This window comes from Rhineura floridana, chromosome 9 (assembly GCF_030035675.1).
Source record: "Rhineura floridana isolate rRhiFlo1 chromosome 9, rRhiFlo1.hap2, whole genome shotgun sequence".
Lineage (NCBI taxonomy): Eukaryota > Metazoa > Chordata > Lepidosauria > Squamata > Rhineuridae > Rhineura > Rhineura floridana.
In genome coordinates, this window is record NC_084488.1 from 83,938,782 (window position 1) to 83,961,345 (window position 22,564).

Genomic DNA, 22,564 nt, shown 5'->3' on the forward strand with positions numbered 1-22,564 from the left:
CTTGCACCGATGTGTTCAATTTTTGTACATTCAACTAAGACACAATTGTGCAATTTACTTTTTTTTGTTCTAAACTATGTATGAAATTTTACAGCATAACATTGTATACAATTGATTTCATTTCAGTGTGACCCTGTGGTTTTGCACATGATTTAAATATATATTGTAATGGCCATACCTCTAAAGCTTGTGTATAAAGTGTAGTTTTATAAGTGTATTCACTTTTACAAAAAACCTCTGGCTTCAGGATTCTTTCTCAGTCTACACTGAATTTATTTAACTTTAATACTACATGTTTTATTCAATTATTTGCTTTCTATCCATCTGTAATTTTTTTCAGCTGCTTCTCTACTTCTTGCACAAAGGCTGGGAAGCTCTGATCCATGAGACACAATCGAATAAAACTGCCTAGATCTTCAGCATTCCACTGGGACTGTTGATATGCAAGAGGAAGCTCAACTTTTGATGTCAATACATGCTGCAGAAGCAAACAGATATGGTTCAACCACTTTTTTAAAATTAACAGTATTTTAAAAAGATTTAATACATCCAAAACCAGTATTTTTTTCAGTCAACACATTACTCTGTCGAATTAAGGGCATTATAATGCAAAATGCTGCAGCTAGACTGTTGATGGGGACAGACTGTCACCAGCACATTACTGCTCCAGTGCTCAAAAGTTTGCTTTGGCTACACATACACTACTTGGTCAGCTTCAAGGTTCTTCGATTAATCTACAAGGCCCTTAACAACTTGGGCCCAGGATACCTCAAGGACTGCCTGATCCCTTATATGTCTGATCCCTTATATCTCTGTCTAATCACTAAGATTGTGGGAGGAGTCACTGTTACTTGTCCTCCATGGCTTGGATGCGTAGCTCATGTTTACCAGGAGCTGTGCATTTAGCATTGTAAGCTCAATTTTTTAGAACTCCCTTCCACAACTGAGGTCAGATAGGCCCCCTCCCTGTTCAACTTCTACTGAAGACTTTTTTTATTCCAACACGCATTTTAATTGAAGTTTGATTTTATAGTTTTTACCAATTTAATTTCCTTTGTATTATATTCCTTGTATACCTCTTAGAGACTTCTGTAGTTAAGCAATACGTACATTGTCTAAATAAATAATACACCTTCCTCTTGATGAAATCAATTATAAAGGTGTGGAAGAAATGAACAGTTTTGAGTTATATATGCATATAGATCTTCCATGTCAGTTCATTTGGGGATTATGGGATTAATTTGATAGCTCTGACCTGGTCTATGGCTAAAATTGGAGGGTGTGATAACCTGACCTGGTCTAGGGCTACAGCTGGGAGGTGGGAGATATATTCACCAGTGTTTTGCTTTGGCGAGCACATTCAAGGTTGCATCTCAAGAAAAAGGAAGCACATGCCAGGCCAGTCATAAATTTTTAGCTCTGGATAGTGAGAATTTTAATCGGAAGGGTGGCCAGGCAGAGGAATACACTCTGATTTGGCTGAAACTCCCTTCCCTTACCCCCATGGCACAGAACCCAGGAATTTACAAAAGGTGTTAGATCAATTTAAGTACTATTTCAGAATTATCCTTTGCATATTTACTCTAAATAAGTCCAACTGTGTTCAGCAGTATTTACTTCCAAAGAAGCATGTGCAGGATTACAGCTTTTGTCTTTTAAATATTCTATTCAAAATAATTAAGTTGTTTGGAATATAAGATACAAGGGTAGAGAAACTGCATTATGGTCTTTTGTTATTTCAATTTATTTGCCCTTGTTTTGTGGGTGGGTGTGATTTTAGTGGATGTGGTTTCAATATCCTGTTTGCAGATCATCTACTGTATAGAGGTGACAAACAGATTGGTGGATTAACTCAAAAATGATCTGACATCAGTTTTTGGAAAATCCCATATCATTTGTCACAGACAATCCAAAACTCAGAAAAATAACCATCTTAAATCTGCCCCTCTTGAATGTAACAGAGTGACATCACTCCATTGCATAGGAGATAATCAAGAGACTCCAGGAGCAAACAAAAGAATAAAAAAGAAGCCCGTACCATATAGAACACCCATGAGATTAGGCTTTCCCTCCAGCACTGATTTTTTTTTACAGCCCAAGGCTGTGCTGGTTGTTTTGAACAGTGGGATTACTCGTATTGACAGCTCTGTCAGCACATGAGATCTTAGGCTGCCAGCCCAGCCTAGCCCAGCCTCAGAAACTGCCACAGGAAGTCTCCAGGGTAAGCTGGATGGCAAACATTGTTTGGCCGCATGAGATCTCACTCTTTTATATGCAAAACATTAGTCAGCCAGGGAAGCCAACAATTATTTTCTGGTTCCATTATTTTTATCCAAGCTGATGAAGAATTCAGGGACTGGTAAAACTCACTCTTACTTTAAGGTGGGCTGCAAATTCTTTGCCAAGCCTGGCCCAGGAAAACTTCTACAACATATCTAGTGACAAAGGAGAATGTTATCCTAGGGGTCTTTTGCTGCTAACTAGGGATTGCTTCCATCAGTCTTCTTGCTTGTTCCTACAAATTAGAGATGTCACCAGTGAAGGCTGGTCCATTAGGGCATGCCCTGTTCGAATTCTAGGGTCTCGTCTATCCTCAATAATGCTTCCATTTTAAGTTATGGAGAGTGGAGATTTCACTCTCCAACTTGTTTCTGTCAGTCTTCTCAATTCAACCAATTCCCTTTTAAACTCATAGCCAATTACAAGCCATCTCTATAGTCAGAGTCCTACCCTATCTCTAGGGGGAGAAAAAGAGTTTACAAGCGCCATGCGTAATATTTTTGGAATTTTACTAGGGTGTCTGGTTCTTCCAAACTGAGTTTTGCCTTTCCCCATCCCCTGCTCATTTTGTCAGTATAGTCAGTTGTACACCTTGATTTTACATACAGCAGCAGGTTAACTTAATGGAGTAAATGGGGCGGGGCTACAGCCACCCATAGCCAATCATAATACAGTCTGTGAGTATGCCTAGTGTTGCGTCTGTCTCTTTCCAAAGCAGAGGCAAACAGGTATTTGGCTTGCAGCGAGAACTTGCTGACTTTTTTTTTGGCTGTGAGTGTGATAGCATAATAAATATATGTTGCTGAATGTTTTTGTTATTGTCATCATCATTGTTTTTTTCTGACACAGAAATGAACCGTCCTGTGCTTATCTATTTACCTGTGCTAGCTCTGCCACAGATGTTCTTTCTTGGGCTGGAGGTAAATTTACAACCTAAAAAAGTATTTAATATAAATTCAATAACAGTTATATTTCCAAGGCAACAAAACTAGTAAAAAAAATATTAAAGGAAGGAGTTTTCCAGTTTGGGTGCTCTAAACTGATTTTAGAATGCACTAAAATCAGAAAAGCCTACTAAAGCAGCACTCTGCAACAGAAATGTGTACAACAAGGCCATTGGGGTTCCACCCATAACACAGGAGGAGCAAGAGAGAAACACAACTTGGACCATAAAGAGGAAATCAGGTACCTACAAACAAACAAACACCTGCTTTGCCTAAGCCTCTGGAGAAGCAGCAGGTCCACCTATAGGCAATCAAAAGATGATAAAAAGAAAGAACTATAAGAGGGAGTGACAGAACCTGTGATCCTCCAGTGGTTGTTGGACTCCAGCTCTCATCAGTTCTACTCAGTATGGCCAGTGATCAGAGACGATGGGACCTGGATCCAACAACATCTGGTGGGCCACAAGTTCCCCATCCCTTTGTTACACCTGGAAAATACATACTTGTTTTCCCTCACCAAATAAAGAGGCTCTTGGAAGTCCCTGAATAAGAAAAATTAAAGACTGCAGTATCTTTATGGAAAAGCTTCTGAGATTTTGGTAGAAAGCCCCAGGACAGAACTATTGAGAGAACTCTGGTTCAGTGGAAGCAATCTGGAATGGAGGAACTATTCGATGTACACTGCCCAGAGAGCCTTGCTATGGGCGGTATAAAAATTGAATTAAATAAATAAATAAATAAATAAATAAACTAAAGGAACCCTAGTATGAAGTAATTTAAGAAGACAAGAGAAAAAAACTTCCTCCAAAGCTATTATTGGAGTACTCTTTTGTAACTAAAACCTGGTAGTTGGCATGTAACCCTCACTGAGATTATCAGTATCTTCCAAGAATGTGTTCAGTTGTCCCAATCACCTTTCCCATAAATATGGGAAAGTCACTGTAAAATTTTATATGAACAAAAAACCCCAGACAAGTAGTCTCTAGATCCTAGCAGGATGATATCAGTCACATAAATGTATATGTAAACAAGTGACTGAATGAACCAAAAAGTAAGCTTGGAACTATTAAACACTTTGGCTTTTGCCTCATCAGTAACATGGCTGGATTTCAAAACAGATACCAGAAGCCAAGGTGATGGTTCTAAAAATGTTAAGAATCCTATGACATTTGCTACATAAGGGGTATAACAGTACAAAAAAGGTAACCAAAAGTTTAGGTAAACATGTACATATTATTGGCTATTCCTGCAGGGCCAGACCTCACATTAGGCAAACTGAGATAATTGCCTCAGGCAGGGGAAGGCAAAATATTGGTGCCTGCTGTTTGCCTCCACTGACCAGCCCTGCTGCTACTATTGTTGCCTGCCCACCCAACAAAGCTCTCCACCTCCTACAGAAGAGTTAGGAAGCATTTTTAGCCACTGTAGCAAACTTCAGAAATGATGCATGCCCTCCCACAACCATGTTGCCCAGAATGCCTAGCTCTGACGAATGACTCCCTTAGCCCTTACTAGAGAGGGGGGGGAGGTGAAGAGGTGCACCAGCACTGCTAAAGTGGTGACAAAAAGGAAGAGGTGGAAGGAGAGAAAAAGAGGGAAGAGGAGGAGGGATAGCACTGCTGATGCCACTGTGCAAGTGGGAAGAAATAGAGGAGGGGGAGCAGCAGCTCAGGCAACACAATCTCTTGTGACAGTCCCATATCCCTATTTTATAGAACAAACTTAAACTATACACTAGAGTGAAAGCAGTACTTTTCTCTGTCCCCTGCCTATCCACCCTCTACACACATTCCATCAGCTTACAGTATGTTGCATTGGTACATTTTGCTCAGCATCTTTCGGTTGACTCTCAGTATCAAGCAGCAGGCTGTGACCCTGTTCTAGTTCCTGTCTTGCTGCATCCATTACTTGAACTGGAACATAATCAGCAAGTTTCTGTACACAGTTATTGCAGTGTTCCTCTGCCAGTGTTTTGGAGTCTCCCATAAATTGAACACGAAACATACGATGTTTGTTCTGTTTCAAAGCCACAAACAGAAAATGACATTTTAACTTTCAATCTCCTTAATTTAATTCATGCTGGATATTCAGCAGCCTATTCTATTTAATTACAGTTGCATTGTTAAAGCCATCAACCTGGGTATATGCATACCTCAACAGTTGAGATATTGTGAAACCACCATTTTCTAATGGAAACTAAGGAGTAGCTAGCAATAATTTGCATATAGAATGCTTGCTTTTTCTAACCAATGGTTTGCTTTTTTTTGTAGAAAGCTATCCTTTTAAAATTTTACTAACTGATTTGGTGCTGTGATGGAACTTTCTCACAATGCACAACTCAATCTTAATTTTGAGTATTCTAGAAACCTTCACAAGATTTCATTGTGAATCACTGTTCCAGTCTAACGAGGTTTTGTTGTGCATCTCATGGATCTGATTTACTAACAGATAATACTTCTTTTTGTCATCTACCCTATGTCACTATTGATGGGGCACACACCTTGGATTGGATTCTGAGCAAGTTAGTTGCAGGTTGGTCCAACTGAAATAAATGAGAATTAAGTTAATCACAAGTAGGATCTGCAACAAAATGTTGCAATGTGAAATGCTCCTGTTCACTGTTCCAGTAAGTCTGCTCTTGTTCTGGACACTCTATTCAATTCTGCCTCTCACCTGACTTTTTGGTTTGTTTCCTCCAACTGTCATTCAGCATTCTATGGTCACTCTATGATCAGTTCTCACTGGACTGTTTGGGGAGTTTATTGTGACAAAAAAAGAATTGCTCAGTTCAGCAAGAAATGTAGAATATTTTGAGCAAACTTTTCTTTGTCCTGAATATTTCTTCACGTTGTCAAGATTTACCTGGCACTATGGATGGTAACAATGGAGGGTCTCATGCCTTCATCAGGCATCCCACAAAAGAGATCCCAGGCTATGGTCTGAAGGCACATAAGACCAGCAGTCTGGTCAGTGCCTGGATGGGAGACTGCCTGGGAACCATATGTAAGCTACCTTGAGTTTCTATCATGAAAAGAAAGGTGGGGTATAAATGTAATAAATAAATAATAAAACAGAAGGGAGTATTTTCTTTAATTTGGATCCTGTGTATATAGCATCTCTGAAACTGCCTAAGGTTTATTAAGTGAAAAGAACTAAAGTACAAAATGAAATGGATGGGAAATAATCTGGACAACTTTCAAGACCGCCAAAGAGAAATATCAGGGGAAAGCATACCTTTGCCTTTGAACCAAATAACATGCAATCTGCATTTCTAACTATTTTCAGCCATTGAGAAGCATCAATTAATGAAAAACCTTCCTGAAATACAGACAAAACACAACTCAACATATTCACAGTATAATAAATAGCATACTATAGAGTGGACTATACAGTTTCAGTGTAGCCACTATGTGAACCTGATCGTGTAAAAAAATTATAGACGCATTAATGTAAAATAAACCCATTTTGTAATCTCTTTTGGAAAACTTGTGTGACTTCTCAATTTACACTGGTTTAAGTTATGTGTTCATGCATGCAGGTATGTATAAAGGCATAAAAGCTCAGGCCTGTGTTTCTTCACAATTTACTTGAAAAGCTGGTTTTCAAGAATCCAAACATTCGAGTTTTCAAAAACCAGAGCATCATTCTGACACCTCAACAGAGTACAGGAAATGTTAAAGTAGACATCAGAGCCAGGCACAAATCATCACATGCTTGACAAAGATTGCTCTGAATTATGGCATTCTGATCTTTAATGAATTTTCTAGCACAGAACCAACTAAGATAAGGCCAATCAGTGGTACTATCATTTGGATATCAGCTTACTGAAACACCTACATAATATATTTTAAGCAACTACAGAACAAGACTACTAGAAGTACACCAGGCTGCTATTCTGTACCTATCTCAGAAAAGGATTTCCTCTTCCATCAGCAACATTTGGCTACTGGGATAACTATATAAAGTCCTACACTAACTTACAGCTGTGTCTAAATTAGACTTTATGACTACATCGGCAATCCAGCTTTCTTTTTCCTCCTTCACCCCATACTCTGCTAGGCACAGCCTGATGAAAAATTCTGGAGAACTCAAAAGCTTGCTCACTTTTTTGTAATATTTTGGTTGGTCCTTATAAATTATTGCACAACTGTGGACTTTGGAACTGGACCACATGGCATCCTTTGCTTTTTGTATAACCTTGAAATGGAAACATCTAACATAGTGCTTACATTTGTGAACCATTTAAGCAGTGCTTAGTAAAACTCATGGCATTCCTACAACAAAGAACACTAAATCAATTAAGAAAAAGGAAATTTTCAATACACACACGTATCTATGAAAATGGATACTTACCAGTACTTCCTTTCCTCTGGAAATGAAGAAATGGCCTGAAATAACTATGGTGAGAACAAGAAAGCCAGATTCTTTGTTTGACTCCAAAACCTTTTTTTATAATGAAAAAGAGATGTGTTTGAGGAATATTACAGTAATAATATATAAACAAGAATAAACCCATAATTAACTTTTATCTTAAATGGGTGATTTGTACAAAATATATGTAATGTAAGCTTATTGGTGCTTATTGTAAGAAATAGTACTGGATTTATTCCTTCTTATGCAGAAGCATTTAAGAAATAAGATGTAAAACATATTTTATTTATTCCTAGAGCCACTGTTTAAATCATGAAGAGAAAGGTGCCTAGAGATTAAAGCCTGCCCCCAAATCATGCTAGAAGCCTGTACTCCAGTGCTAGATAATCCGCTGAATGGTGAAAAGAACTGAATTCTGAATCTGAAATCAACTTTAGATCCAACCCTAAGAACGTAAGAAATGCCTTGCTGGGTCAGGACCAAGATCCATTGAGTCCACCTTCCTGCATCCCACTGTGGTCAATCATATGCCTTGGGTTGGGCAATAAACAAGGTTTGATGGTATCCCAACAAATGGCATTCAGTAGCACATCTGAGACCTCTACAAAAAGAGAATGTACAATGGCAGGCACCTAGCAGGCCACAGTGCCTGCCCCCCATCACATACCTTCTAACCTAGAACTCTTGCTCCATAATCTGAGATTATGGGGAAGTGCTGTGATTCTGTGTGAGCACCTGCTCAGGGGCACTAAACAGTATTTATATGTTCCAGATCATAGATCAGAGATGTAGAATCTGTGGCCCTCCAGATGTTGCTGAACTGCTGGGGCCAATGGGAGTTGGATTTCAACATCACCTGGAGCACTACTATCCCTGATACAGGATCTGAGCCCTAGTGAACTCTTGCTCGGGCAAAGCCCTTGTTGCTTGATTCTGAGACAGGTCTTACATTATTTTATTGACATACAGGCACCTCCATCTAGGAACAGCCAAAATGAAGCTTACCTCCCAAGAGCCCGAAGTATTTCCCAAGCTTCCGGGCATAAATTTGCCATAACGTCTCAGTGGCCATTCTGCTGCGCTGAGGCAGGAAGAAGCATCCCGTGACTGTTCTGTTTCTGGAATTTGGCCTGGCAGTGGCTGCTCTGCTTCAGAGCATAAAGCTGGATCACAATTGAGCCACAAAAGGCTGTTACTGCTGCCTGTCATCATCTCCTGGCTACAGTCACTTGAGAGGAAACCACAAACTCTACAAAAATCAACAAGAGAGTGCGATTTAGTTAATGGTTCAGTGGAGCCCGTTTTCCTGCCAATCCAAAACTATATAAGCTCGCTCTCAGGTATGCCTCATTCTTGCAATGAAGCATACCTGAGGACTTGGACTAATGGTAGTTTGCATCTCCTGCCAATTGACCTAAGATGTATACATATTTGGAGGGTTATCTTCCTTGTTTCCTATTCTACTTCAGAGTTGTTCTAGGCCCCCTGCCCCATAAGTACACCCTTACTCTCTCTACATATTACTGTATTCCAGCTCACCTGGTGGCTACACCACAGCACCATAAGAAAATAATCACCTCCCACTTAGAACTTGAGAAACAGGAAGATGCAATACTAGGTGCGTTATATGTAGGTTTAATCCCCAAAGAGCTGCTGCCTGAAACCCCAAGAGCTGCTACCTATCAATATAGATAAGATTAAATTGGATGGACCAATGGTCTAAGACAGATTCGTGCATACTGCCAGAGATCCCCTGGATGACATTGCCTCAGTCTTTAAGGGCTGCTTTCCATCTTATAACTAAAGACGAATCCTAAAGGCAATTTCCACTGTGTATTTTCTGCACCTTTTTGTAATGTCTGAGGTGCACTTGGGTATCTGTATAATGCCCTGCCTCTTCTGGAATGTTGAAAGGAGCTGCTTCAGTAATCCAAAGCAGTTAGAAAAATTAGGAGAGTGGAAGTCATCTAACAAAGGGAGTTAGGTAGAATGAGGGTGAGGAGTAAAGAGAGAATCTGTGAGGGATGAGGGTCAGTCAGAGCAATTAGTGATTAATGAGATAGCACCTGCTTGATAATGCATACATTCTTTGATTACCACTCTGCTTTCTGCTATCATTTTGATATAAAATTGCTACTCATAATTCTCGCCTGTGCGATAGCACAACATCTGTAAAGATGCACCTGTAACCTCAAACCTATCATTGCTCCCAGGGTTATATCTACCATGTGTCAGACTCAGAAATGCCATTCAAAATGTAACATTAAAAGACAAGATGAAACTGCAATGAAATACAGATTCCTGTGCTTGCTATAATATCCCTCAATTTCAGTTTCCTTCTTAAGCAGCAAAATCCATCTGTCTCAACATAAGGCTGAGCAAACTAATGACCACTGATCATTTTACGCATGACAAAAAGCATGTATAATTTTTTGACAGCACCAATAATAGTCAACTGTACTTTATTGATTTATAGTAAATTATGACAGTGCTTGCTTGTTTTTCTATGAAACAAAATGAAATCAAAATATTATTTTTAAAGTATTATAACAGTCAAACTGCCATTATTACAAAATTTTATTGTTTTTCTTCCACAGAAAGCATATATATAACCACACATTAGTTAAGCAGCCATCTTTTGAACGCTCCTAGAAACTTCGTAAATGTCTTTCTTTTTAAAGGACACTAATCTCTTTTGTTTAACCAACTTGTTTGTACCTGAAGTCTCTCAAAATTATAACAAAGAAAATATAAAAGATATTGTTGTCAATATAAATAGCCACCACCCCGCCAGCAAGTAACTCATCTCTGCTTACTATTTGATTCAAAGGTCTGCTGTGGAAGAAATTCTGTAGAAGATAAATCACTGTGCCCTGTTAATACCGATTAGTGATATTCAAATTGTAACTCAAGGCCTAAATTCAGTTTGAATTGAAATATGAATCCAGCTGATGGTCACAATGGTGAAGACTCAGGCTTCTGTCAGAGTGTCATAGTAACTATAATTGACCTTGAGTGCAGCTGTCTATATACTTCAATGATTGCTACACTTGTACAACTACGTCTTCCCATGTGCCTGGGGATTCGCATTTTGGCTATAAGTAAAACAAACAAACCACAGTTCTGTTATTATGGTCATATTGTCATGTTAAAGTTGTACACTGCCTTTTAAGCTCAAAAGTAGGCTGCTCAACACAGCTTAGACAACAATAACATTCTAGTATAATGGCAAAATGGAGTAACAACAGAAATTACAGAACACTATTATAGAAGATGCTGCAATAGCTTTCTTCCTCAAAAGAAAAAAGTGTCACTAGCTGAAGCGCTTTGTAGGCCTTCTGAAAAAGAAACTCTTAAAGAACACAGGGATGGTGGGGAGATACCTCATGCAAAGTAAAACTCCCAACCGTTTGGATTCTCCCCATGTTTTGTCTCACAGATGTGGACTAACAGACATTCCCCGATCCTGTGTAGCTTCCTCAGCTGAGGAGGCCCACAAGACGACAGCCTGCATCCAGTCAACAAGCCTGAGGCTTGACAAACCTGACTCCTGAAAATGTGAATCCAAAGAGAAAAGTCACCTTCCAAAAGAAAACCCCTCTATCCTGCCTGAGGGTTATACTGTGTTAAGATCTTCCTTAAGGCTAAGGTCACCATCACAGTTGCTTGAGAAAGCACTGTATGAACTCTTGGCTGGAAATGTGTGTAACACTGACAGGAAATCTTTGTATTTCCTTGCTTCTACAGAATGTTTAGCTTATCCTTCAAATCTCCATTGTTACATTCCTGCCTTTCCTGACACTGATTATTATTTCTGTTCTATTTCTGTGTATTTTGTCTTTCAAATATTACTTCAGTCATGTAAATTATTGTTTTGTTTGTAGTAAATGTAGGGGCATAGCATCCTGGGAAAAGCTAAGAGTGCTTCCAGATGGGGGCTTAATATTGTAAAAGGGTTGTTGGCAACAGTGTTTTACAAAAAAAAAACTTGACACGTTTTCCCTGGAAAGTGTAAATCTGTATTAAATGGGAGGGGGGATGCAGGCTGGCATGGATGCCAACAGCATTGTTGAAGATGAAGAGCATCAATGCAACAATAAACACCCATCTGCAAACACCCTTATATAAATGGATTGTTTATATTTCTATAGTTTATTTATTTACACATTTAAGGAATATTCTCCAACATTTCTGAGAGGGAAATAAAGACAGCTTCTGCGAGTATATAGGGAACTAAACCCAGTGGCCTGGGGAAAGGTAGGACCAACACAGTAAGTTTATTATTCCATTTTCTGTTTGTGACACCTTTGTAGTCTGAACGCTGCACATGCCAAAAAGGCACTTTTATTTATAACTTCATATATGCCAGGACTCTATCCTAGAACTGAATAGAGATGTGAAGGCCTAGGAGGAAGGGCAGGATATTAAATAAATAAATAAATTGGGCTTTTCTCCTGATTTTTCCAAAGCCTTTGTTTTCAGAAGAATTGGGGGGAAATGGATTATGAAATATTTTATTTTAGAATGATGAATAAAATGTTTAAGACAAGGTATTCATATAATCCTCCAAAATGATTTATTAAAATTATATAACAGGAAGACTTTTATGTAAGACTATGTATGATATCAGATTATTAAAACGGTGCTGGCTGGGGCTGATGGGAGTTGTAGTTCAAAAAAGTAACTTTTCCAAGCTCTGCTAAAATTCATGTAATAGTGCTGAGCCTTTTTAATGGAAGTGAGTGCTTTATGTCTGTTTGACACTGTGGAGAACTGGAGAAAACGTTTTTCTTCATTTTACTGCCATGCTGATGGTTTCTGTTTTTATTGTTTCTTGCATGCTCCTCATGACTCTGCAAAACCAAAGCAACATTAGGTTTCTTACAGTTCAGCAGCTTGTACGTTCTTTTATAACAAAAAAAATTAACAAGTAAAATCAATTTGTAATTATAGTCTGAATAAACTGTCCTTTTAATATTCCAAACATGATAATTATATGCCAAAGTTTGTGTATTTACAGTTGACAGTGAGGACATTGAACTTGTCAAGGATTATCAATACCTTGGCACAGTCATTAACCAAAATAGAGACAGTAGTCAAATTAGAAGAAGGCTAGGACTGGGGAGGGCAGCTATGAGTGAACTAGAAAAGGTCCTCAAATGCAAAGATATATCACTGAACACTAAAGTCAGGATCATTCAGACCATGGTATTCCCGATCTCTATGTATGGATGTGAAAGTTGGACAGTGAAAAAAGCAGATAAGAGAAAAATCAACTCATTTGAAATGTGGTGTTGGAGGAGAGCCTTGCAGATACCATGGACTGCGAAAAAGACAAATAATTGAGTGTTAGAACAAATTAAACCAGAACTATCATTTGAAGCTAAAATGATGAAACTGAGGTTATCATACTTTGGACACATCATGAGCAGCCATGATTCACTAGAAAAGACAATAATGCTGGGAAAAACAGAAGGGAGTAGAAAAAGAGGAAGGCCAAATGAGAGATGGATTGATTCCATAAAGGAAGCCACAATCCTAACTTACAAGATCTGAACAGGGTGGTTTATAACAGATGCTATTGGAGGTTGCTGATTCATAGGGTCGCCATAAGTTGAAATCAACTTGAAGGCATATAACAAAAAGTAATAACAACAAAAAGTAATAAAGTGACTTTTGATCTATAAAGTGTGCTAAAATATGAGTATTGGCATATTTTTCTATTTTCCAAAAACAATCCATTCCCCCTCCCCCAAAACCCCCACTTGTTTTCCATGTCTTCAAAATTTTCAGAAATTTTCCATCTCTAGAACCAGAGGGAATAAAGGTGTTGGGTCCTGTCAACAATTAAGCCCAGCCCCTCCCTCTTTATCCCTCTCTCATGAGCTGAGACAAGCACATTTCATTGCTTCCCCCCAGCTTACAAATAGTTAGAAACCAATGAAACCATACTTACCACAACTAAACTACAACACACATTTCAAAGATCACCATGTTATGAAGAGGAGAGCACCACTAATGGCTGTAGAGCAAGTTGGTTCACAATGGCTTTTTTGGTATAATGGTTTATTATTATCTTTCCTTTCAAAGGTGTTGAAATCAAATTCCCTAACCCCAAACACAAGTAATTGGGGGAAAGATCAAAACAACATTAACCTCTCCTCTAGCACAAGAACATTTTTAAAAAGAATTAATCAAGACATTAAGGAAAAAGTCTCCCAGAAAGAGAACTGAAAATATATTGCCATTTAGCATTTCCCCTCCTTTTTCAGCTATTTGTCAATAGTGGGGACCTCCATATGGGTCTTTTAACTGTGGCTGTATGTAGCAACAAGCTTTTATGCTTTCAATATGCACCTGTAACTTTTTTGTTAAACATTGTTGGTTGAATCCCTCCTTGACACAATAAGTGCGTCTAACACAATATCTGACAAACCTAACCCCATCAACCAGAGCCTCTCAGCCTCCAGGCTGTTAAATGGAGGAGATGAATCACTGGGCCCTGGATCAGCAGATCGGAGTGGAATGGAAGATACCATGGATCATGAATTGATAAATTCAACAAGTCTGAAAACCAAGGATTGAGCGATTAGAATGACCTCCGTCTTGAGATGATAAATCCGCTAGATTGTCCATTGAAGAAGACTGAATGAGAGTAAAGTAACCCCTTGGGCCAATCCACCTTGACAGCATCTGTCCTGCATTTTAGTCTAAGTGATTGCTCAGCTCTTGGTGGGTCACAGGGGCAGATGATCTGTTTAAGATGGATGTTTCTAACATAGTTGGTGACAATTTCCAGCTTTAAAATCATTATGAAGCTGTGAAACGTTTAGAAGAGAAATTTGATTTCTGTGGAAATCCAACAAAATGACTGAAAACCAGACTGAAGAAGCATGCAAATCATTCACTGATGAGTACCATGCTGAGGTCACAACAGACTTGTGTAAAGAAGTGAAATATCTGAAAGCAGTTCATTTGGCTAGCTTTGGAGACATTACTTTGGAACCACTGAACATCTCAAATAATATTCATGAACTTAATATTTCAGGCTTATTTCCAAATGTTTGTGTAGCTCTGCATATCTTTTGCACTCATCCAATGACTGTAGCTGAAGCAGAGAAGTCATTTAGCACTTTGGCTCATGTTAAAAACTGCCTCAGGTCAACTTTTTGTCAAGAGTGCTTCACAGATTTGGGAACCTTGGCCATTGAATCAAAACTTGCAAGAAAACCAGAAATGTTTAACCGAGCACTGATGCTTCTTGAAGATAAAGTTATTTCAATGAATGGAAAGAATCTTAGTGAACTTGGATTAACCACAATTTATTGAGATCACAGCAAAGTACCAATGAAATGATAAGAAAAACAAGCTGCAATGCAGCTCAGTTGGAAATGCAACAATTAATTAATCATTAGTTCAAGATCAAAAACATGCTTATAAAGTAATCATAAACATAGTCAAAAGAAAAAATGGGATGTTTTTATTTATTTATAAAGATATTTATATATCGCCCTCTCACAAAACATCAGACCAACATAAAAGCATTTAAAAGCAATACAAAACAATCATTTCCATTGATGTACTTGGAAGAACCAGAAAGACATTTGTTATCAACTTAGTTTTAGTGAAAATTTGAAAACAAAGATTACATTAGTAATAGCTTTTTCCAGAGTAGGCACTGTCATGAACCTGTATATGTTCATGAGTTATTAAAAACCATAAAGGAAACATTTTGGTTCAAGTAAAGAACTCTAGGAGTCTAAATTTTAAAAAAGACAGGCCTCTGTTAGAATAACCTTTAGGTTTCGGTTTCCAGCTGAAGATGGTTAAGACAAAGCCTAAACATGGAACACCTGGCTATCTGTGCTGATTAACAAGTGCCTGGTACTCAAGGTCGTTCTTGGCCTGTGAAGTTTGAAACACCGGTTGGGAGGGGGGCCTGGAAGGCGCGAAAGAGTGAGAAACATCTAGAAGGGGTTACATCAGACATTTTCTGATTGGTTCCTGAATCCTGGACTGTTAGAATTCTTTCCCTTAAGTATAGGGCTGGAGACCCATAGCCTTTGTTCTCTGCTGCCTTGGTTCCAGAGTTCCATTCTTTTCTGTTTCATGGTCCCAGGGTTGCCTATGGGAGGTAACCTATGACTGGTTCCATTGCTTTGTGGTTAACATCATTCTCTCTTAGGAGAGAGGCCACTTCAACCATCTACCTCATGTGTAAGTATTAGGTTAGAAAAGGTTGTTATTTTCCTGTTGTGTGTATGAACTCTCTTGTATGTACCTAAACCCCTGTTTGGGTGTATGGTCTTAAAGGATTACTTGCTGCTACATATATTGATGTGCACTTATCTATTTTAATAAAGCTACTTCTATTTAACCTGGTGTGTTCATTGAGAGAAAGGGTGGTTCTGAATTCAGCACCTTGACCATTCTCAGTCATGCAACTACCAAAGAGGGAAAAAGAAGTTAAAAGCTTAATTCTATTTTGTGGGTTTTACCAGAGGTTTCCTGACAAGGAGTGTAGGTTTGGCTCTTGTCTTTTTGGACCTTGGTTTACCTAGTGTCTGGGCTCAGAGATCCCCTGACTCTGAGTGGTACCAGTAAAAGGGGTGGTGGCAGCCTACTATTCTACCTTGCAGGGTTGGCGTTGGACACACAGCTTTGGCAAGGGTGAATTGATATATTTTGGTTCCAGATCAATTGCCCTAAGGGTGGGAATTGTGTCTGATCCATGATCCTTGACGGTGCGGATTCATGACAGGCATTACCTTGCTTTCTGGTCATTGAATTCATTCCACCACTGATACGTTTTAACTTTGTTGCTGCCAGAAAAAAAACCAACACCTTTCTGCTTCACATTTGACTAAATATGAAGTTTTAATTGCTCCAACAAATTTGTCTCTAACCCGTTCTGGTCCTCTTAATCCTGCCTCTCTTTTACCACTGCTGGAGAATGGTGAACCCATGACTGTGAGCAGATAGTGTACCTTCTCACCACTCCCAGACCTGATTTAGTTGACAAACCTATTACTAATTCTTATTTAGTATTGTTTACAGATGGTTCCTGTCTCCTGGATGATTCTGGCAGACCTTGGAAGTAACTCGTTAGAAATAATGAATTACTTGTAATTTATTACCTTTTTGAATAATGTTTGGGTAACTTCGTTACATTTTGCTTGTAACAGAATGAGTGGTAATTTCATTACTTTTCAGCTGCAACTGTAACATTTCTGCACTACATTTGGAAGTAACAGGGGGGGAAAGCAGGGGAAGTCTTCTGCTGTTGTGATTGGTGGATGAAAGACGTGCCTCACACTGGGCTTCTGCACAGCTGGCTCTTCCCTCATGCTCTGTGTTAAGAGGCCACGAGGGAAGAGGTGGAGAGCCAGACGGTGTGGCGCGGAGAGAAAAAAATTGTGGACGGTGGTGAAGAAAGGAGTGGAGGGAGAGCCTGACGGCAAGGATGAAGGAGGAGGATGCAGCAGCAGAATGGAGGTGAGGAGCTCTGTGTGTGTGTGTTAGGGTTACCAGACCTTTCCAGCTCTCAAGGACGCACTTCGGATGTCACTTGCCCTCCCCCCACTTCCTGCCTGCTAGCACATTGGCCCTACCACCCCCCTCTCGCTCACTCACAATTCTTCTTCTTCTTCTGCCTCCAGCTGGTTTCCTTCCTTGTCTCCGTTGCCTCTTCTGCCACCCCTTCTGCCCTGTCTCTGTCCCAGCCCTTTGGCAGCACGCAGCTGGCTAGGTCTGTTTCCTTTCTGCTGCCTTCAGTTTACTACTGTCTGCTACTCTGCTTGACAGCCTCCCTTCTGCAGCTTCCTCCTCCTGCTCTTCTTCTACTCCCGCAGCCTTGCCTCTCCCCACCCACAGCGGACCAGAGACAATGTGCTAGCCACTCTCCCTCTTCACCTGCTCTGCGCTCTCTGCTCTTAGAGCCTCTTGCACTCCTGCTCATTCTGCTCAGAGACCAGGTGGCTGCAGCTGGTTGGCTCTGCTAACGTCTTTATCACTGGGCAGGCGACCTCCCCTCCTGTTCCCTAACTCCGCAAGCAGAAGACACACATGGCACAGCTAGCTCTTGCCTGCCTGTCCGCCTGCCTCATAAATGTGCGTGTGTTTTGCTTCACCTTGCGTCACCTGTTGGCCATGGAAACCCCCCACACACACGCATGCATGCCCATCCGCCCATCCTCATCTCTCTCTCGGGATGAGCCCTTAATAATCCAAATAATATATATATGTATATATACAATCTTAACAAAACAGAATAGGCATGTCTCATTTTGAAATATTCCAAATCCACAGATACTAACGAGACAATCAATAGTGCAGTTCCACAGTATTCCCTTATTTTTGAAGTTTCCCACTAATCAATCCTTCCAGCCTCCATCACCTCAGTACTTGGTTTCAGTCCTGTTTCTTTAAGAGTTTTGCTGTGCACAAAATTGACAAAACAAACTATTTCACTTCCTCTGGCTACCTTGGCAACTGAGCATGCTCAGTTTGTTCCAGAGTTTCATATTTGTATTTTCACTGCTACAATCCAGCTGGAATGCAAATATTTGCTTGAACAGTGTTATGCTTTTGTGCACAAATTAGGGGAGAAAGAAAAATAAAGCACAGTTTGTAGCAGGCTTGCAGAACAGGAGCCAGCAGCCAAACAGGAAATGAAATGAAAGGGAGGAGGAGGGAGTGGAGTGGGTGTGGAGAGGGAATGATTGACACCCACCTAAAACATCGGAGTAAAACATTTACAAGCACTCAGAGATACAAACTGAAGCTGTTTTTACCTTTTTGGATTTTTATTTATTTATTTATTAGATTTATATACCGCCCGACTAGCGATAGCTCTCTGGGCGGTGAACATAAAAATAGCATAAAAATACAATAAATAACACAATAATACAGTCAAAAATCAAATACAATAACATTTTTAAAGTAAATCGATTTAGCTTAAAATGCTTCAGAGAATAGGAAGGTTTTGACCTGGCGCTGAAAAGAAAGCAAAGTCGGCGCCAGGCGTACTTCCTCGGGGAGAGTGTTCCATAGTTCGGGACTACCACTGAGAAGGCCCTAGATCTTGTCACCACCCTCCGGGCCTCCCTATGAGTTGGAACCCAGAGGAGGGCCTTCGTAGCAGAACGTAGTGCACGGGCCGGTTCATATCGGAAGAGGCGTTCCGCCAGGTATCGTGGTCCCGCACCGTATAAGGCTTTATAGGTCAATACCAACACTTTGAATCTGGCCCGGAAACATATTGGCAACCAGTGCAAGCTGGCCAGAACAGGTGTTATATGCTCAGACCGCTTGGTCCTTGTCAGCAATCTGGCCGCCGCATTTTGCACTAGCTATAGCTTCCGAACTGTCTTCAAAGGTAGCCCTACGTAAAGCGCATTACAGTAATCCAACCATGAGGTTACCAGATTAAAAGAGCATTGATATACTATGGATTTAAAGGGGGAAACTGATCTAGCTGCTGATTGCATGCAACATTGTGTGATTCATGCAAATTAAAAGGGGCTGTGAGTAGCACCAGACCTGAACTAAAGCTCTGTGTGAACCAGCCGAAAGAAAGAAAGAAAGAAAGAAAGAAAGAAAGAAAGAAAGAAAGAAAGATGATGCAAACTGAATTGGAATATGAATGAAATTTAAATTTAAGGTGAGAATAGAAAATTCTCAAATGGGGGGCTATGGGAGTAGAGAATTATGGGTACCTAAATCTTTGGTTCTGTTTGTGAAGGTCAGAGTGTTTGTGGATGTAGGAAGAGAGCAATAAGATTGCAAAGCCTGGGAAAATAAGCAAACAACACAATTAACTGAGTTAACATGTTCCTGCTATATCCTTCCCCCTTGAAGTATCAACTTCTTGGGTGCAACACTGACTCCCTAACATGGTTGCCATAGTAATTTACTGATAAGAGACTGATGATCAAAACAAAATCCCTTTGTTCTTGCTTTAGCTGTACCAAATGTATGAATATAAGTTTCTCTTTGTCCAGTTCTGTTACTGAAAGACTATAAAAAGCTACACCAGGCCCTCAGAGTCAGAGTTTGCTTCAGATTGCCAGGTTTCTGCTCATTCTCTCCAGTGCTGTATTCTGAATAAACTTGAGATCTGTTTCTATACAGAACTGCCTCCGAGTGGATTCCTCCACAATAACAGCCATGCCATGAATAGCTTCACCTGTTTTAATTTCTGCATGTCAGGCTGCTGTTAAAGGAGTGAGGCCAAGAGACAAAAAGTGAGAAAAGTGGCCATGCCTCCTGTTCACTCCACCAGTTGTGACCCCTGGCTTCATATACCATTTATTCACTGTCCTGTTTTCCACTCTACCAGGCCCAAAGGGGACCAGCCACTGCTAATTATGTTGGAGATCCCTTCCTATCTCCTTTAAATGACAAGAATATGGTAACACCTACCCATTTGGGACTTTTCCTTCCATACTTTAATAAATTGGACTTATGGCATATATATAATTTGTCATATTTTCTAGTACTTATTGTCCACCAGCACCACCTATATGATTTCTTATTACACTTATGTAGTTAAGAAAGATTTCTATAATAATTGGAAAAAATCATTTCAAATGGTAGAACTTTGTTATATGTATAAATTGACTTATGTTTTTCAATGTCATGTGCCCTGTAAAACCTCTTCCAAATTCTGGAATCAAAACTGTTTATTGACACTTTACCCCTGTTGAAAATGGTTACACTTGACTATAATAAGCAGCTGATTTTTCACAGACCCTTCTGGGCCAGCTGTTGTGACCATGGAAAATGTTGCTAATAAACACTTTCTTTATAGTGACTTTTTAGCTGACTCAGAAGGATTGCAGCCACACTTTTGATGGTATTTTAACCAAATGTGTGTTTGTTAAATAAGATTTAGACCTACTCTGGGCATAATCAAGAACCTTTAAATGCAAAATGGTTGAGTCACAGAAGGCCTGCTTTGTAATTAACTACTGCCTCCCTCTTATCAAATCAAAACCAGATTGGGGTATAGAGTTCAATATGTCAAGTCTTAATGTACACACATGAAAAAACAAGTAATTTCTCTTCCAAACTTTTAAAATAGAAGCAATTTTGGAATGTAGATGTGATTTGATAGAAATATTCCAATTTCCTCTTTTTCATTTGTTAAATGAGCAATGAGAATTTATAGGACGTATTGAGGATTGCTAATTTCCCTCAGGAAGAAGCATGCAGTTCTATTTCTCCATAACATCTGAATCAGGAGAGGCTGTGAACTGAGGCTGTATCTGAATATGTAGTGGACTGGATGAGGGCCAACACTGTGCTTGAATCCTGGGAAGACCGAGGCTCTTTGGGTAGGTGGTTCCCATATCTGGGAGATAGGCAGGTTACTTGTTCTGGATGGGTCATACTCCCGCTGAAGGACCAGGTCCATAACCTAGGGGTACTCCTGGTTTCATTTTTGTCACTAGAGGCCCAAGTATCCTCTGTGGCTAGAAGTATCTTTCACCAGCTTTCTCTGGTACATCAACTGTGGCAGTGGCGTAGCTAGGGGGGTGGAGGGGGCGGTCCGCCCCGGGCGGCACATTCTTGGGCTGGCCGGAGGAAACTCTTCCCCCTTGCGCGTTCGTTTGGCACCTTCCCACTTTCCATTCAAAGGGTGCACACGCAAGAGCTGCCACGCCACCCTAATGCGAAAAGAGGCGAGTTTCCCAGTGAACGGAAGGGCAGCTCAGCCTGCCCTAGGCAGTTCCAACTAAGGGTCGCGGGGGGCTTCTGCTGCACGTCAAGCAGCAGGTCCCTTCGAGCGAGAAGGTCCCCTCCGCACCCCGCCGGCACCCCACTTCAGCTAAACCTAAACGCCATGCATGCCCCACCCCGTCAACTGCTGGGCAGACTCACACTCCTGAGGCTTGGAGTCGGCGGGTCAAGCATGTCTGGCTTGGGCAGCCGGGGAGGAGCCGGGGGCTCAAGAAGGCCTGGAAAGGCGTGGCGCCTGCGTGGCTTGGAACCCCTCCTCGCTCCTCCCCGGCCCTTCCTTGCTTGAGGGCAGCCTCGGCGGCATCTGTTGCAGGGTGAGTGCAAATGGAACCCGGAGCCCGGAAGGCGCCACAAGGGCGAGGATAGCTGACTCCCCCTTTGTGAACTGGAGGTGGTAAGGGTCGAGCCTGGACTTTCTGCAGGCAACGCTTGCCCCCTGCCCTGGCCCTCTTCACTGGGCCTGAGGAGCGGAGAAACTGACGGGCCAGGAGCATGCAACAGGGATGTTTGCCGGCCGGCCTCTCTCTTCAGCCTCTAGGTGGCGGTGCCTGTCTTGTTACAGCCTATTTCTTCCAGCATTTGTGGTTGAAAGCGGCACTGGACCGAGACGAAGGAGGTGTGAAAATTGGAGGGAGAAATATCAGTAATTTAAGTCTCTCTCTCTCTGTCACACACACACACACACACACACACACACACTTTTACTATTCCTTCATTTCCCCCACCCCCCGCAAAAACGCCCGCCAGTCTGACGAGTGGTGACGGTGACTAAGCCTCAGATTGTTATAATTTGATCTCATTAAGTGTGTGTAATATCTTTGTGATTTTACATCATTCTTTGTTTTTCTGGGGTGAGTTAGAGTATCACAGATTTTTAGGCGTGCAGACTACACAAACTAACATTTTAAAAGGGATTTATTTGTCCCTGTTATTCCTTATTTATTTAATTATTAGTTATTATGAATATCTTTCTTTTTCTTAGTATTCTTTCAGTCTTACTTAAGATGAAACGAATAAAAGAAAGTGGTGCAGCCTTTAGAAAAAACGAAAAGGCTAGGGAGGAAGAATTAAAAAAGAATGAAGGTGCACTACTGAAATACCTCAGTCGCGCTCGCGAAACTACTACTACTGTTGATGAAGCAATTTCCGAATTCAAACCATCGTCAAAGTCAAGTGATTATTCAACTTCAACAAGCGATCAGGAGGGTAACGAACAAAAAAATCCA

The 22,564-nt window shown here is 40.5% G+C and overlaps 1 protein-coding gene across 8 annotated transcripts in view; it reads right to left on the minus strand.

Annotated features, from left to right (window-relative positions):
- Positions 1-299: 299 nt before the first annotated feature.
- The window catches only part of REC114 (REC114 meiotic recombination protein), a 73,154-nt gene continuing 50,889 nt past the window's right edge, over positions 300-22,564 (minus strand). For 3 of the 8 annotated variants that reach the window (XM_061585213.1, XM_061585209.1, XM_061585215.1), the window contains exons 2-8: positions 8,601-8,844; positions 7,578-7,667; positions 6,459-6,542; positions 5,725-5,766; positions 5,028-5,240; positions 3,160-3,213; positions 300-478 (exon numbers count right to left, since the gene is read on the minus strand). In XM_061585213.1, coding sequence (XP_061441197.1) covers positions 317-478; positions 3,160-3,213; positions 5,028-5,240; positions 5,725-5,766; positions 6,459-6,542; positions 7,578-7,667; positions 8,601-8,807 — 852 coding nt within the window. In that variant the 5' untranslated portion in view covers positions 8,808-8,844 and the 3' untranslated portion in view covers positions 300-316. Of the gene's footprint in view, positions 479-3,159; positions 3,214-5,027; positions 5,241-5,724; positions 5,767-6,458; positions 6,543-7,577; positions 7,668-8,600; positions 8,845-10,411; positions 10,566-10,978; positions 11,058-11,176; positions 11,251-22,564 lie in introns of those variants that run through there. The other 5 variants (XM_061585216.1, XM_061585211.1, XM_061585214.1 and 2 more) reach the window with 5 other exon arrangements.